This window comes from Mustela nivalis (genome assembly GCF_964662115.1).
Source record: "Mustela nivalis genome assembly, chromosome: 12".
Lineage (NCBI taxonomy): Eukaryota > Metazoa > Chordata > Mammalia > Carnivora > Mustelidae > Mustela > Mustela nivalis.
In genome coordinates, this window is record NC_139031.1 from 31,500,975 (window position 1) to 31,512,716 (window position 11,742).

Here is an 11,742-nt window from a genome sequence, read left to right on the forward strand (position 1 = left end):
TCCAATGTCTTTCTCTAATTTTTGTTATTAGAGTAATTCTTGCTAATAGAATGAATTGGGAAGGATTCCGTTTCAGTTTACTTGAAGAGTTGGAGTAGAACTGGTATTATTTTTTCCATTAACTGTTTGGTGGAATTCACCAGTGAAGCCATCTGGGCCTGCTGTTTTCTTCGTGGGAGGTTTTTATTTACTAATTTAATTTTTTACAAATACAGGACTATTCAGGTTCTTTATTTTAATGAGTGTGTTTTGGTAGTTTGAATCTTTTGAGAAGTTTGTCCATTTCATCTAAGTTTTTCAATTTATTGGCAGAAATATGTTCATAATATTCCCTTATACTTTTAAACTATGGAGAATCTATATTGATGTCACCTCTCTTAGTCTTGACACTGGTAATTTGTGTCTTCTTTTTATCTTGATCAATTTGGTTATATGTTTGTCAATTTTATTGATTTTCTCCTCTTACTGAGGATCTGAATAAGGTGAAGAAGTATGCAGTATGAAAGTCTAGGAAAAGGTGGAGGGAACAGCCCCTGAATAGTCCTTGGAAGGGGAAGAACTTGGCATTTTCAAAGAGAATAACCTCTGAGTGGTCAAGAGCAGAAGCATGGAGAGCAATTACAAGGCTATGGCAATAATATAGGTCAGAGAAAGATGACGATGCCTTACACTGCTTACAGTGATGAACAGGATGGTGCAAAATGGCTAGATTCAGAACATATTATGAAAGTAGAGCCACTAGGACTAGATGATGACTTGTGTATGACTCCATATACAAGAGGCATAAATGGAGTCATGGAGAAGAGTCATAAATTATGCTTAGTCTTAGGCCAGAGTTATGTGGTTAATGGTAATTTTGTGAAATAGGAAGATTGGAAGGAGAAGATTTGGGCTATTACAGAGAAGGTGGGATGAAGAAAAGGCATCAAGAGGTTTAATTTAGACTTAGTGGAGAATTTGAATGCATAGACCCATATTTTTATTCTATTGTATGTATTTCCCATGTTTTCTTAAGTTATCCAGGCAATTGACTCATTACTTTGTAAAGATTGTCTGTCTAAAGCCACTATGTAGGAGATATTCAAGATAGAAGAGGCAATGCTTGACAGCTACCATAGCATATAATTTCCACTAAACATTGAAATTTTAATAACACTATGAAATAGGAGAAAGAAGTGTGTGAATCTTTTTGTGCTAAAGACATTAGTGTAAAGTGATCAGATTCAGGATATACCTTATGTTAACAATCCTTATAGAGAAATTTACAGGTCATGTGAGTTACCGAGATTAACTTCCATTTAATGAGATTAAAACAGAATTCTGAAGTTATTTAATAATTTGTTATTCTTTTGTGAAGTGCTTTCCATATAAATCAGATATTTGAGGCAACTTAGGAAGATTGAGCGTAGAGTCCCAGATCTCCTTTAAAACAGAACAAGATACTAAGTTCGGCCCACATAGAACTAATAGAATCTTCCAAGTATCCTTTGTAATAGAAGGAGAAGCTGACTAACTTCCAGGAGGATAGGAATTGAATCTCTATTTTGAAAAATGATACACTAGAGGGAAACCACTGTGCTCTCTCAGAAGTCTCAGAGAGTCTGGCTAAACTATTAAACTAATTTCTTTCTTGATTAGAGTAAAACTCCAAGACAGGGTAAAATTCTTTCAGGCTTAAACTAAAATAGAATCATAATGGACTACATCAAGAAATAAGAGAAAAATTTTAACTTTTATCTTTATTAAATGTAATAAATAAAAGCATTTAATAAGCATGAACAGTACTGAGGGGACAGGGACCTTATTTGTGTTATTCATCACTATATTCCCAGGATAAGCATTGTGGGTACTCTGATAGTTTTCTATATTAATATGTACATTAATGAAACTTACTCACATTAGGAATTATGGCTTGTTTAGTAATTTTTTAAACACATGTCTTCACTAGAGGGTGCTGTGTAAGCATTCAATACTTAAAAGTGTTTTACATTTGCTGGGAGATTGGATTTTTAAATCATCTGATTTATTAAAAGCTTTCATTTCCTTTGCTTTCAAAACAATATTTTGGTATTGGATATGGTAAAATTCATGAAATTGAGTAGCTATTAACGGCAGCATTAACACAGGTGTTTCTTTTCTTCCTCCTCTTCAGGAGACTTATGACTCCAATCATGTATGCTGCCCGAGATGGTCACCCTCAGGTTGTTGCTCTCCTTGTTGCTCATGGAGCAGAAGTTAATTCCCAGGATGAGAATGGTTATACTGTGAGAACTGATTGCACAATGTTCCTTTTTATATCTTGTCATTATCAATAGTCCACAAAAAAGTTTTTAAGAAGTAAAAATTACAGAGGGGCTGGGTTATAATTGCTGTTTGGTGAAGAAAACTGCTGAAATGAAAAAAAGAGAAATGATCTGTTTTTGTCCTCACCCTTGACAGAAGAAGCTGTAACACACAGCAAAGCCTGGGTTAGGGAGTATACATAGAATTCATTTTTACAGAAAACAGTTCAGGGATTAGCAGATATATTATTTCATTCTCTAATACCACTTGACTACATTATTTGGTTTTATAAAATCAGTGAGCACTGGCAGTCTGCTTTGCAATTACAACTTTGGAAATATGTTTACATTATATTATAAAATGAAGAGATTGAATCATTCTGTTAATTAGCCATGTTCACTTTTTTATTGTGCCATAAATACTGTTGAAAAGTTTTCCTTTCTGTCTCATATATACTCCCTCTCTTTAAACATCTTCTTTTCCCTCACTTACAGGCTTTAACATGGGCAGCACGTCAGGGTCATAAAAATGTAGTTTTGAAGTTGCTTGAACTTGGAGCTAATAAAATGCTACAAACCAAAGATGGAAAGACACCAAGTGAGATTGCAAAAAGAAATAAACATCTGGAGGTATCCTATATATTAATTTTTCTCTGGCATGTTACATTATTATTTCAGAACTTTGTATTATTTTGTTAGAACTTAGAACTGTTCTAATGGTGTAGCTGGCTATTATTAAATGCTTAAGTATGTAATCTTCCTTTGGCCAGTTAATGAAAACTTTATTTTACTAGAATACTCACTTTTACTAAATAAGAGGCATTTATAATGTGGTAATTTAAAAGCTACATAAAGAAATAATAAAGTCTTATTCTGTCCCTAGAAATAAAATTGTAATAGACCATTTAACAATTCGAACTGGTCCAGACTTTTAAAAATTAACTAGTGTTTTGAGAAAGCTAGTAAAATGTCAAAATTTGAACACGTAATTAAAATGTTTTTTAATTTTAATTAATACATATTAAACATTTTAAAATTAAATCCTTTAAGCTACATTTACTCCTATACATGTGACAAGGTATATAATACAGTGATAACATATTTGGGTGGATAATCTACTGTCATTCACATATTAAAGTCAATAATAAATATTAGCCATACATTAAATCACTTTATTGATACAAACTTTTAGTCTGAATAACAAAGCTTTTGGCCAAAGGCCTGTAATTTATAAGCAAGTATATAATACAGTACAACTATGTAAAACTAACATATAGTTCAAGAGCTTCTAAACCTGAGTTTCTGAGTTTGAAAGCATGTAACATTCCATAACTTCCATCACATAATCAGACCATGCCACTTTTACTGCATGGAAAATAACTTTCTCTATATTTTAAACAATCTGATAAACATGCCTTTCATAACTCAAATCTGCATTTCCAAAATTATTCTAGAGTAATTACTAATTACTGACAAAATTACTAATTACTAATGTGAAACTTCAAAAAGAAATCTATTGTTTTTCTTCTAAGCTTTGAAAATTTAGAAAATTTAATTTGTTTACTGCATTATTAAATTTAGGGTAGATGACACTGAATTTGACATATTAAATTTATGAACATCAGAGATTATTTTGTGTTATAAATTGTTTTTAAAGAGATCTGATTTTGTGTTCTGGCTGATTATGTGACACAACCCTGACTTATTAAAAAGTTAGATCTAAGTGTAGGTGATAGTATATAATAATGTTAACTGTATTTGAATGGCTTGTTAACTTTTTACAGATCTTCAATTTTCTTTCTTTAACTTTAAATCCATTGGAGGGAAAGCTTCAACAGCTAACTAAAGAAGAGACTATCTGTAAACTATTGACAACAGATTCTGATAAAGAAAATGATCACTTATTTAGGTAAATAACATGTTTCTATCCAATAAAATATCTATAAATAAGTAAAAAGTGTGCATGTCTTTAGCTTTAGTAAACATGATGACATTTAAAATATATTTTATACTTTTGCAAGCATTTTTTCATATCACTGAGAAATGTCTGGATTTTAAAAATGCTTTTTTCTCCAGATTTTTAGAAAAATTTTATGTATGTGTACTAACAGTAATGAGAATAATTTCTGACTTTAAATAAAATAACAACAATGAAATTTATTTCTTTTTAAAAAATTTTTTTAATTTTATTTATTTATTTGACAGTAGGCAGAGAGAGGGGAAAGTAGGTTCCCTGCTGAGCAGAGAGCCAGATGTGGGGCTCGATCCCAGGACCCTAAGATCATGACCTGAGCTGAAGGCAGAGGCTTAACACACTGAGCCACCAAGGCACCCCTACAATGAAATTTATTTCTAAAAAAGGTCTAAGATTACATTTTTGTTAGTGTTCAGACTAGACTGCATCTTGCTTTCTAATTCTTTTTAGCAAATTTCTGACTTTATAAGCTAAAATTAAAAATACATTGTTTACTAAACACACTTCACTACATGGCCACAAAATTGTCTCTGCTTACCCACATTTAAAATTATTAAATCTTTACTTTCTACAATTAAAGAGATTTTCATGTATAGAGACCTTGCAAGGAACATACATATAGGCAACTGTTTTACTGTCATTGTTTTCTCTGTTTACTTAGATCATCACTCAAGAAACTTCCTAATTTCTTTGATATAACATAGGTCTAGTGTGTAAATTTACAACTACGATTGTGCACTTACAGTCTGTTCTGAAATTAACATTTCTATAAATATGTATAGTTCATATACAGCATTTGGAGACCTGGAAATATTTTTACATGGTCTTGGACTTGAACATATGACAGATTTATTAAAGGTAAGATCTTGTGTGAGATACATTGATATGCTTATTTGTTAACTAAATATTAATTCATAAGCATGCTGATATCAAAGTGCCAAGTACACTTTTCTCCATAGTTTGTAATAGATCCCATTTTAAACTTTAAAACATTTGAAAATTTATTATTCTAGAAATTTATATAAATTTGAATCTGGCTGGAATAAACAGCTTTTACTCACTGCCTGAAACCTTACAGAACCCCTCCTTATACTTTTAAGCCCTTAGTTTGTTTTTACAGTTTCTGATCTTCCCATATAGAATATTAGAAGCATGATTTTCAGTCAAACAAATCTGGTATCAGATTCTTGCTGTAATGATTAACTGAAGTATGTTACTTAAATCTCTTTTTTCATAATACCTAGTTTAGGATTGTCATAGAGATTAAATTAGATCATATGCCTAGCATTGTTATAGATACTTTGGGTATGTATTATGGGGTTTGAATAGATGACAGTTATCAGCCATTTAGCTGATATGAAGCAGTAAAGCACTATTTGAGATAAGCTCTCTTTAGGAATATACACACTCTGTTTAGGTAGTTCAGAATTGGGCTTCATTTTACAATCTCGAAACTTCTTTTTTTTTTAAGATTTTATTTATTTATTTGACAGAGGGAGATCATAAGTAGGCAGAGAGACAGGCAGAGGTAGGGGGAAGCAGGCTCCCTGCTGAGCCCCAATGTGGGGCTCGATCCCAGGACCCTGAGATCATGACCTGAGCTGAAAGCAGAGGCTTAGCTTACTGAGCCACCGAGGTGTCCCTTGAAACTTCTTCCTATTTGAGAAATACTGAGTAAAACTAAATGTTATTGATTACTTAATATGCAAGTAGAAATTTAAAAATATTCATAAAATATAATGTCAATCAAATTTTATAAAACTCTTTCTACTTATGTGAGCAGATATGTTATAATGATTTTCTTTGAATCTGGGAAACTGGCTATGTTTGTACTTTTTTAGGTAATTATATATATAATGACACTCTACTGTCTACCCAGTGGTATAGTTCTATACCTACATATCCTATTCCCTTTTAGAACTGAAAGTTATTTAGGAGGGTAGCATATAACTGACTAATTTAGGACAGTTGCCTACTTCCCCTTCTAATGTTGTATTTGTATCAAACTGTTGCATTTTTTCTATTGTACAGGAAAGAGATATAACCTTAAGACACCTTTTGACTATGAGGAAAGATGAATTTACAAAGGTTAGTGTCAGTTTCAAAAACTCCAGGCATTCGTTCATATTTTAGGAATTCTGGATGTTTTTATTTTCTATTTTAAAAATCCTAGAGGTACAAACTGTAAATTATCTTTTGATAGGTTTTTGAATTTGCTTTTCTTCAGATTAATCATGGTATCTCAGCTAAAACTGCTGCTTCATTTCTAAATCCGAAATAGTTTTATAAAACAATTTACTTAGAAATAAGAGGTGGCTTTTTTTGTACATAGGTATGCATATGTGTCCTCTAAATACTGCCTTTTGTCGGTTCTCAAAAAGATCAAGACCTATTATTTTGCCATCTAGTATTATTAAGTAACAATTTGAAAATAAGCTTGGGAAATACTAGAGATACTTTAATAGAATACCTGAAAAGTAATCATCTTCCTCCATGAATACATTGGAAACTTGAAATCTTCAGTTTTACAAGTCAAAATAAACATACTACTTAGCTTAATCCAGGAGAGAAAGTTTAGCTAGTTAGCACTAAAAGTAAAGACAAAAGAAGACTTAATCCTTATTTAATCACTGATAATATTTTGAATAATGCTTTGAAGGAAAAATAATTTTACTACGGTGGTTTTGGAAATTTTAATATCTTGTAATTTGCTTTTAGAATCCAGTTTTGCAAAAAATTAGCTATAGTCACTAGATATCTTTTTAATGATGTAACCTTGTCAGTCGCAAGTAAAAGTAAACTATCTATTTTTCAGTGTGTTTCTTACTTGTTTCTTATTTGTTTTTTCAAGATGTGAATTAATCAAGTAGAAAACTTCTTTAGTAATATTGAATATTAAATTACTCAAGTATGACTGTCCTGTTGCACCTTAAAATTATTTTTACTTAGAATGGAATTACCAGTAGAGATCAGCAAAAAATTCTGGCTGCTCTTAAAGAACTAGAGGTAGAAGAGATAAAATTTGGAGAATTACCTGAAGTGGCAAAGTTGGAAATCAGGTAAAATTAACATTAATATTGTTTAGAATCAGCTGTTCTTAAAAAAGAACTAAAATGTTTAATTCTCATAGTTTCTGAGTCCTTTTACTTGATAGTCATTTTCCCAATGAAATGGATAGTTCATTTTACAATATATTGTGTTCTGAAGTAGGAGATACTTTATAACATCAATTTTTATAAAGTAATTTTACCAAAAAGCAAAACAGTGCATCTTCTTGTTAACTCAGTTAGAAACGTTCTTTTATTTTTTCATTGCCTTTTGTTAAATGAACTATATGAGATCCCATGCTTTTTATAGTAAAGCTCGAATTCTTTTTGAATCATTTCAGGTGTCAAGTTGAAAATTCAGAGTAGTAATTTTTTCACAGGCTATAAAGCATTTGCAGTGTAATTCAGCTGTGTTTTTAGCCTTACTCTTTAAGGAATTATGTTGTCAATATATAAAGCTCAGTTTCAATATTATAAACATGTCAAGCACTGATTATTAGTAATATTTTAATCTAAAACCATTTAAAAAATAATTGTATTTTATTTTATTAATATTTTGTGGGACAGTAAATTGCTTAACTTTTTAAGCGAAATAATTATAGAATTACAGGAAATTGCAAAGAGATGTTCAGGAAGATCCCATGCATTCTTTACTCAGTCTTGCCAGGTACTAAAATCTTGTATAACTGTAGTACAGTACTAAAACCAGAAAACTGACATATGTGATACAATCCACATAGCTTATTTGTAGTTCACCAGTTAAATATGTGTTCATTTGTATGTATATGTATAGCTTTATTCAGTCTTATCTCGTGTATCTTCATGTAACCACTGCCACAATCAGTATACTTACTACCATAAATCTCCTTCACACTACTCCCTTATAGACAGACCATCCCCCCCAATCCCTAACAACCAATAATTTGTTGTCCATCTTGATAATGATATTATTTGTGAATGTTACCTAAATGGAATCATACAGTATGCATCCTTTTTTGATTTGCTTTTTTCGCTCATCCTAATTCCCATAAGTTTTATCCAAGTTCTCTTATAAAATATACTTACAAATGCAGTACTATCAGCACTAATGTATCCTGCCTAAAAGTAACATTGCAACTATAATGAACATTGCAACTAAAATTAACATAAACATATATAAAAATAAATGATAGATGTCCACATTTTAGTATTTAGGGAAGTTTTCCATGGGATAGTTTAGATGATCCAGATTTCTCTCAAAAGCTTATTGCAAGATTGAATTATTTCTCTTAACTTTTTCCTTATAATAAGATGATCTTTATTCAAAATAATGCCTAATATTGTTTCATAATAATATTATGACTCAAATATTTCAACATTTTTAAATATTTTAAAGGATTTCAGTTGTGAGAACTTAAAACTTCTTGAATCTCTGTTACTTTTCTTAATTTTTTGTCTCTGTGAAGGAATATTTTAAGTTCTATGTGAACTAGATTGGAAATTAAAATTTTTAATGTAACTTATTTATATGATGACAGAGTTGCCTGTACAAATTTACTTTGTGGAATTTAATAGACAAGAATGTGCAGAATCCTGAATGGTTCACTTATTAAAACTGCTGGATTTTTAAAAAATATAACTGGCAGACATATATTCCAAGAATTTGACCTTGTTATTAAATCACAGACTTTGTTTACATGCTCTTATGAAAAAGGTTTTACTTCCCATTTGTTCAAAGTCATTCTTTAAAGAAGAAATTAGTCATTAAGTCATAAGAAAACTAACAGCAGGAAAAGTTGAATTGATTGATTATAATCTTCTGGTAATGTGACTTCAACAATTTAGCTACTGATTTATTTTATAATACTTTTCTTCTATGTGTTAAATTTTCTAAAATAGTCTGTTACAAGAACACATGCACAGTACATTTACTTTTTTCTACACTTAGCATTACTATGTTTGCAGAATTAGAGAATGCAATTTAAAAATAATAACTATTCCGTTACTACCTTGACATATTTTGAACTGAAATAGTAAGCTTTCATCTATATCTTGACATTTTCAACAGTTTATGTCCAGACCTTTTCTCTGAGCCTACCTGACATTTACTCAAATATATCAAAAACATCTCATAACTGTGTCCATTGAGGAAACTATTTTTCCTCTAAAAAGAAGATATAGAATTTATGCAAAAATATTGTTCACATCTATTATTTATAAACATTCCAAAATTAGAAACTCTAAATATTTAACATCAGGGGAATGGTTGAATTACATTACATTAATATATTCTGTTCTGTCCTTCAAATTATTTTAAGACTTTAAAAAATACTCATAAGTATAAAAGGCAAATATGAAATGGAGTATGAGGTATAATACCAGTTGTATAAATGCATATGAAAAATACTGGAAGAAAATGTGTGCTGTAAGGAAATACTCTAGCAGAGTGTCCTCCTTAATACCCACCACCAGGCTTACCCAACCTCCCAGGTCCCTCCCCTCCATAACCCTCAGTTTGTTTCTCAGAGTCTACATTCTCTCATAGCTTGTCTCCCCCTCCGATTTCCCCCAACCCACTTCTCTCTTATCTCCCAATGTCTTCCGTATTATTCCTTATACTCCACAAGTAAGTGAAACCGTATGATAATTGACTCTTTGCTTGACTTATTTGTCTAAGCATACTCTCCTCCAGTCCCATCCATGTTGATACAAAAGTTGGGTATTCGTCCTTTCTGATGGAGGCATAATACTCCATTGTAGATAAAGACCATATCTTCTTTATCCATTCGTCTGTTGAAGGGCGTCTTGGTTCTTTCCACAGTTTGGCCACTGTGGCCATTGCTGCTGTGAACTTTGGAGTGCAGATGGCCCTTCTTTTCACTATATCTGTATCTTTGAGGTAAATAATAGTGCAGTTGCAGGGTCATAAGGTAGCTCTATTTTTAATTTCTTAAGGAATCTCCACACTGTTTTCCAAAGTGGTTGCACCAACTTGCATTCCCACCAGCCATGTAAAAGGTTTCCCCTTTCTCCACATCCTCTCCAATACTTGTTTTTTCCTGTCTTGTTGATTTTGGCCATTCTAACTGGATAAGGTGGTATCTCAGTGTTTTGATTTGAATCTCCGTGATGGCTAATGATGATGAACATTTTTTCATGTCTTTTAGCCATTTGTATGTCTTCTTTGGAGAAGTGTCTGTTCATGTCTTCTGCCCATTTTTTGACGTTATTATCTGTTTTGTGTGTGTTGAGTTTGAGGAATTCTTTATAGATCATTATAGATCAGCCCTTTGTACAGACTTTTGCAAATATCTTCTCCCATTCCGTGGTTTGCCTCTTATTTTGTTGACTGTTTCCTTTGCTGTGCAGAAGCTTTTTATCTTGATGAAGTCACAAAAGTTCAGTTTTGCTTTTGTTTCCTTTGCCTTTGGACACATGTCTTGAAAGAAGTTGCTGTGGCTGATGTCAGAGAGGTTACTGCCTATGTTCTCCTCTAGGATTTTGATAGATTCCTGCCTTATGTTGAGGTCTTTTATCCATTCCGAGTTTATCTTTGTGTATGGTGTAAGAGAATGGTTGAGTTTCATTCTTCTATACACATAGCTGTCCAATTTTCCCAGCACCGTTTATTGAAGAGACTTTTTTCCACTGTGTATTTTTTCCTGCTTTGTCGAAGATTATTTGACCACAGAGTTGAGGGTCCATATCTGGGCTCTCTACTCTGTTCCACTGGTCTATATGTCTGTTTTTGTGCCAGTACCATGCTGTCTTGGTGATCACAGCTTTGTAGTAAAGCTTGAAATTAGGCAACGTGATGCCCTTGTTTTGTTTTTCTTTTTCAACATTTCCTTAGTGATTTGGGGTCTCTTCTGGTTCCATACAAATTTTAGGATTGTTAGTTCCAGCTCTTTGAAGAATGCCAGTGGAATTTTGGTTGGGATGGCATTGAAAGTATAGATTGTTCTGGGCAGTATAGACATGTTAACAATGTTTATTCTTCCGATCCATGAGCATGGAATGCTCTTCCATCTTTTTGTTTCTTCTTTAATTTTTTTCATGAGCATTCTGTAGTTCCTTGAGTACAGATTCTTTACCTCTTTGGTTAGGTTTATTCCCAGATATCTTATGGTTCTTGGTGCTAAATTTTATCCCAGTATTTAACTTCACACTTTTAAAACATGGCCTTTTGTTTAATTTACACCATGTCATGCTGCAGTAAGAAATAACTTTTTTCATCCCAGAAAGTTCCTTTGTGCCTCTTTTTAATCCATCCCAATTAAAAATAAAATAAATAAAAATAAAAGCACTACACTTAAAAAAATAACTTCTAAATGATTTATAATAACAAAATGTATTTCTTGAGCACATGTGTCATGGCTGCACCTGAAATGGATCTCCTTCTTATTATTATTCTGAGAATAGGATGGAGAAACAGCCCCAGCCAGGACATGTTGCTCTT

General features: G+C 31.9%; 1 protein-coding gene across 1 annotated transcript in view; it reads left to right on the top strand.

Moving 5' to 3' along the window:
• Positions 1-11,742, top strand: part of ASZ1 (ankyrin repeat, SAM and basic leucine zipper domain containing 1) — a 56,475-nt gene that overhangs the window by 38,642 nt on the left and 6,091 nt on the right. Inside the window, exons 5-10 of the mRNA XM_082692518.1 lie at positions 2,153-2,264; positions 2,778-2,912; positions 4,067-4,191; positions 5,040-5,115; positions 6,289-6,345; positions 7,207-7,316. Of these exons, the coding sequence (XP_082548644.1) occupies positions 2,153-2,264; positions 2,778-2,912; positions 4,067-4,191; positions 5,040-5,115; positions 6,289-6,345; positions 7,207-7,316 (615 nt within the window). The remainder of the gene's footprint in view (positions 1-2,152; positions 2,265-2,777; positions 2,913-4,066; positions 4,192-5,039; positions 5,116-6,288; positions 6,346-7,206; positions 7,317-11,742) is intronic.